The following is a 6,224-nucleotide window of genomic DNA, read 5'->3' as shown; positions in this document are numbered from 1 at the left end:
CTCTTCGCTCTGCAAGATTATTTCTCTCAAGTATCCACCCAGTTCCTTGTGAAATCATTGATCATGGCTGCTTCCACCACCGTAACTTCTTCACTGTTAATTCATTACTTTTTAAGTTGTCACTATCATTCATGCAACGCAGCAGCCAACTATTATACAGCACAATTCCATAAAGAAGACTGTTTTTGGTGGTGTTTAATGTTGGCAGGACATTGGGAGATGGACCTTATCATAATGGGGAAACTATTTCAAGTCTGTAGCACGATGATCTCTGAAGATGCAGCTCTCCCTGTGTTTTGCAGATTTTGTGCTTAATTCCTGAATTGGGGATTTAATCCACAATCTTCAGACTGAATAACAAAAGTCTGAAGTTTGAAGCAAATTGATGTTTAAATGTTTAAAAACTCGTGCAAAATAACAAAAATACTTAACTCTGTTCGGAACTTGATCAATTTTATTCCATCAGAAGGTTAACAGCAGATTTATAATTTAGTTTTATGATATTTACAAGCATTGAAATAAACGATACATCTTATACTGCAGTCCAGAGTCCAGACAGTAATAAACACACACACACTAATGCACACAGATCAAACAGCAAATGCTCCATTTAGTCAGTTGTGTCAGAGCACACTTCCTCAACTTGTTCCTCTTTCACCTGAAAGGTTTAAAGATCCACAAGCAGCAAATTTCAACACAAACAAACATCCCACACAACTCACAATTTAAACCCAATATTATTCTGAGGTTGAACCCACTGACTTAGAGTTAGAAAGCCAAGCCGGATTGTTCTGACTTCACTTCAGAGCTAGCGGCACCTGGCTTAGGGAGATGAGGACGGACCGCATCCTGGACACATCTTTGGACACCTTGCTGGTCTTGGGATTGAAGTCACACAGGTGTAGGACATGTTCCCATTCAGAGCCCCCAACAACCTCCTGAGTTTCACTCACATCGGAGGCTTCAGCTGCCCTGAAGGTGGATGAAAACAACAATTTTATTCCTGTTTTGTCACGGACTAAGGAATGACTTAAATTCACTAAGGAATGACTTAAATGCTTTTTAAAGTAACATTTTTTATGCTGTCCTTATTATTCTTGTTTATATTAAACTATTTAAACAATGTCAACAACGGTGATGCAGACCTACAGTTTAATATACCAAAAACCTTTGCTTCTCCAGCCGATTTATTCATCCCAGAATGCAATTCAATAGATTATTTTTGCTACTGAAAATTGTATTTTTAATTCCCTTTGCTCTATCTGCTCCACCTTCACCTCCAACAACAGTCTGTGTGCGTTAACTGGAAGCATGCAGAGCAGAACAGACAGTGGTAACAACAAACAGCCTCTGGATATCTGATACATGTTCAGCAAACCTGGCGTCTCTATATCAGAAACGCCCCCACACCACCTTGCTCACTTTATTTAAAGGACGAACTATGCAACCTACTGGTCAGGCACTTCGGACTCATTTTTCCTTTTGCAAAGTTTGTGGAAGAGGTATGCTGTGTTCTTGGAGAGGTTTTTGTGTGACTGGATGAGGGAGGGTGTTGGCATCCTGGCTCGGGAAAGAGATGTGTGACAGAGGAAATGGGTGAGATTCTTAATGAGTACTTTGCATCGGTATTCACCAAGGAGAGGGACATGACGGATGTTGAGGCTAGGGATGGATGTTTAAATACTCTAGGTCAGGGGGCATAAGGAGGGAGGATGTGTTGGGTATTCTAAAAGGCATTAAGGTGGACAAGTCCCCAGGTCCGGATGGGATCTATCCCAGGTTACTGAGGGAAGCGAGGGTCGAAATAGCTGGGGCCTTAACAGATATCTTTGCAGCATCCTTGAGCACGGGTGAGGTCCCGGAGGACTGGAGAATTGCTAATGTTGTCCCTTTGTTTAAGAAGGGTAGCAGGGATAATCCAGCGAATTATAGACCTGTGAGCTTGATGTCAGTTGTAGACAAACTGTTGGAGAAGATACTGAGGGATAGGATCTATTCACATTTGGAAGAAAATAGACTTATCAGTGATAGGCAGCATGGTTTTGTGCAGGGAAGGTCATGTCGTACAAACCTATTAGAATTCTTTGAGGAAGTGACAAAGTTAATTGATGAGGGAAGGGCTGTAGATGTCGTATACATGGACTTTAGTAAGGCGTTTGATAAGGTTTCCCATGGCAGGTTGATGGAAAAAGTGAAGTTGTATGAGGTTCAGGGTGTACTAGCTAGATGGATAAAGAACTGGCTGGGCAACTGGAGACAGAGAGTAGTGGTGGAAGGGAGTGTCTCAAAATGGAGAAAGGTGACTAGTGGTGTTCCACAGGGATCTGTGCTCGGACCACTGTTGTTTGTGATATACATAAATGATCTGGACGAAGGTATAGGTGGTCTGATTAGCAAGTTTGCAGATGATACTAAGATTGGTGGAGTTGCAGATAGCGAGGAGGACTGTCAGGGAATACAGCAAAATATAGATAGATTGGAGAGTTGGGCAGAGAAATGGCAGATGGAGTTCAATCCAGGCAAATGCGAGGTGATGCATTTTGGAAGATCCAATTAAAGAGCGGACTATACAATCAATGGAAGAGTCCTGGGGAAAATTGAAGTGCAGAGAGATCTGGGAGTTCAGGTCCATTGTACCCTGAAGGTGGCAACACAGGTTGATAGAGTGGTCAAGAAGGCATACAGCATGCTTGCCTTCATCGGACGGGGTAATGAGTAAAAGAGTCAGCAGGTCATGTTACAGTTGTATCGGACTTTGGTTCGGCCACATTTGGAATACTGCGTGCAGTTCTGGTCGCCACATTACCAGAAGGATGTGGATGCCTTGGAGAGGGTGCAGAGGAGGTTCACCAGGATGTTGCCTGGTATGGAGGGTGCTAGCTGTGAAGAAAGGTTGAGTAGATTAGGATTGTTTTCGTTGGAAAGACGGAGGTTGAAGGGGGATCTGATTGAGGTCTGCAAAATTATGAGAGGTATGGACAGGGTGGATAGCAACAAGCTTTTCCCAAGAGTGAGGGTGTCAATTACGAGGGGTCATGATTTTAAGGTGAGAGGGGGAAAGTTTAAGGGAGATGTGCGTGGAAAGTTTTTTACGCAGAGGGTGGTGGGTGCCTGGAACGCTTTACCAGCGGAGGTGGTAGAGGCGGGCACGATAGCATCATTTAAGATGCATCTAGACAGATATATGAATGGGCGGGAACAGAGGGAAGTAGATCCTTGGAAAATAGGCGAAAGGTTTCGATAAAGGATCTGGATCGGCGCAGGCTGGGAGGGCCGAAGGGCCTGTTCCTGTGCTGTAATTTTCTTTGTTCTTTGTTCTTGTTCAAATATGTTGCCTTAGTTCTGAGATCTATAACTGCCGTCCCTCTTGATCCTAACATGATAGAGATTCAGAGCTGGAGGTGCAGAGAGGGGATGGCGTCCACAGAGGGAGGATAATTATAGAATCATTACAGTGCAGAAGGAGGCCATTTAGCCAATCAAGTCTGCACAGACCCTGTGAAACACTGCCCTACCTCCGTAACCACTCCTAAACTGCACCGCATTGGACTGTGGGAGGAAACCGGAGCACCCGGAGGAAACCCACACAGATACGGGGAGAATGTACAGACTCCACACAGACTCAGCCAAGGCTGTAATTGAACCATGGTCTGTGGTGCTGTGAGGCAGCAGTGCTAACCACTGTGCTGCCCGGGTCCAAGGTGCTGTGAGGCAGCAGAGCTAACCACTGTGTCACCATGCTGCACCGAGGGATAAGGGCTCCACACAGTTCTACCTCAACTAGGTGCCCCGATCCCTTCCTGCTGTGACGAGCGAAGTTCCATAGTGCAGGAAATGGGACTGACTGTGGCCTCCGCGGAACGTCCCTCTCCAAGGCCCAGAAAGGAAGCAGGTTCCTGGTTAATAGCGGGGTGGTTTTCGGCACGTCCAGTACCGGGTAACACTGGACAAACGGGCCCAACACGGGACTCTGTTTCATTTCCATTAAATCGCGCCCAATGGCAGCACGGTCTATAACCAGGAAACACACAGCGAAGGTCATTGACAAAATAACCGGGAATTTTACACAGCGACTTGTTGTGACCTGGAAGGCTCTGACTGGAAGTACGATGGGAGAAAAAATAGTAGATAGCACAGTGGTTAGCACTGCTGCCTCACAGTTCCAGGGACCCGGGGCGGTACAGTGGTTAGCACTGCTGCCTCACAGTTCCAGGGACCCGGGGCGGTACAGTGGTTAGCACTGCTGCCTCACAGTTCCAGGGTCCTGGGTTCAATTCCGGCCTTGGGTCACTATCCATGTAGAGTTTGCACTCTCTACCGTGTCTGCATGGGTTTCCTCCGGATGCTCCGGTTTCCTCCCACAGTGCAAAGACGTGCAGGTTAGGTGGATTGGCCATGCTAAATTGCCCTTAGTGACCAAAAGGTTAGGAGAGGTTATGGGGATAGGGTGGGGAGCTGGCTTGTGTAGAATGTTCTTTTGGAGGGTCGGTGCAGACTCGATGGGTCAAATGGTCTCCTTTTGTACTGTAATGATTGTATGAATGCCTGAGATTCAGCAAGCAGATGGTCACAGGATTCTGCCACTTCAACAGTTCCTACAACCTCACAGCAGGGCGCTATCAATGATGTCAGTAACTATCAAGGTCACTTTCAGCCTCTACCCAACCAAACCTGCTCTACACAGGAGCCGGAGACATTGCAAACATTTTCCTATTTGCTATCCATTCAAAAACCATCTGTTCACCCTTCCGCATGTCCATCCTATTCACCTGGGGGTATATTTCCTGAACCAGTGAGATGCTGCATATATGTGGATTTTCAAAAGGTATTTGATAAAGTACCACACGATAGTCTTATTCTTAGAGACTTGGAAAGGTTGATACTAAGGGGCTTTCCCCAAGGGCACAGTCTCAGAATAAGGGAGAAAAACAGAAAATACTGAACAGCAGAGCTGTGGGTTGGGGCAAGTTAGAGAATGGACAGAAAGCCGGTTAAAAAGCAGAAACCGGGGGGGGGGGGGGGGGGGGGGGGGGAATTCTCTACCTCTCCGGCCACGCATTCCTGAGCGACAGACCATCACCGGCATTCTCCATTCCTGCTGCCAGCCAATGGGATCTCCCATTGTAGCCAACCCCACGTTACCGGGAACCCACAGGCGGGGCTGGACTGTCGGCGGCACGTAGAATCCCACCAGCGGAGAATTCGCCCCAAGGAGTGGAGTTCATATCCAGATTGGCTAAAGGTGGGAAGTGGAAGGTCAGTGCTGGGACTGTCTCCCAGTTTACAACAATTTGCACTCTGGGATTGGAAATACTCCTTTCAAATTTGCGGATGAGACCAAATTGGAGAGTGTGGCGTCAAGATTAACTTGCAGAATCGGTGTGCTTGAATATAGATTCTGGGCACAGTAAGAAGTCTTTCAATACCAGGTTTAAAGTCCACCAGTTTTGTTTCGAATCACTAGCTTTCGTAGCACTGCTCCTTCCTCAGGTGAATGGTTAATAAAGCCAGAGGAAGATTAACTGTACTATATATGTGGGGTGGCCATGTTCGCCATGATGCCTCACAAGATGCCTGAGAGACAGCCCCACGTGCTCCCCACTTCCCACATACTCCCGGGTAGATCCTGGCAACTGTGTTCCTGCGGAATGATAATCCTGCCTGTCAGTTTGTAGCAAGGAAAATGAAAAATAGTTCACTTAACTGTTGTAGATTGTAGCAGTGCTGTTTGATATTTGTGCTTCATGGCAGGTGGGAAAGAAAAAAGAAAAAAGTTACAGGATTGGATTGTGGAAACGACACTGACTGCACTGAAAAGAACATCATGGGTGGGATTTTCCCCACTCACCTCTGTGTGTTCAGTGGGGGCATCCAGCCATTGGCTGGCAGTGGGATGGGTGGGTAGGGGGGGGAGTGGGGATGATCCAGGGGGTGGGTGGGGGGGGAGTGGGATGATCCGGGGGGGTGGGGGGGGGGGGGGGGGGGGCGGGCGGGGGGGAGTGGGATGATCCAGGGGGTGGGTGGGGGGGGAGTGGGATGATCCAGGGGGGTGGGTGGGGGGGGGAGTGGGATGATCCGGGGGTGGGTGGGGGTGGTGGGGGGGGGGGGCGGGCGGGGGGGAGTGGGATGATCCAGGGGGTGGGTGGGGGGGGAGTGGGATGATCCAGGGGGTGGGTGGGGGGGGAGTGGGATGATCAGGGGGGGGTGGGGGGGGGGGGGGGTGG

General features: G+C 48.2%; 1 protein-coding gene across 3 annotated transcripts in view; it reads right to left on the bottom strand.

Annotated features, from left to right (window-relative positions):
- Nucleotides 1-436: 436 nt before the first annotated feature.
- The window catches only part of LOC119963575 (clathrin light chain A-like), a 52,478-nt gene continuing 46,690 nt past the window's right edge, over nt 437-6,224 (bottom strand). For 2 of the 3 annotated variants that reach the window (XM_038792906.1, XM_038792904.1), the window contains 2 exons: nt 5,705-5,740; nt 437-972 (listed from right to left, as the gene is read on the bottom strand). In XM_038792906.1, the coding sequence (XP_038648834.1) occupies nt 798-972; nt 5,705-5,740 (211 nt within the window). In that variant the 3' untranslated portion in view covers nt 437-797. The remainder of the gene's footprint in view (nt 973-5,704; nt 5,741-6,224) is intronic. The other variant, XM_038792905.1, reaches the window with a different exon arrangement.

This window comes from Scyliorhinus canicula, chromosome 3, assembly GCF_902713615.1.
Source record: "Scyliorhinus canicula chromosome 3, sScyCan1.1, whole genome shotgun sequence".
In the NCBI taxonomy this organism is placed as follows: Eukaryota; Metazoa; Chordata; class Chondrichthyes; order Carcharhiniformes; family Scyliorhinidae; genus Scyliorhinus; species Scyliorhinus canicula.
This window is presented reverse-complemented; position numbering and strand designations above follow the sequence as displayed.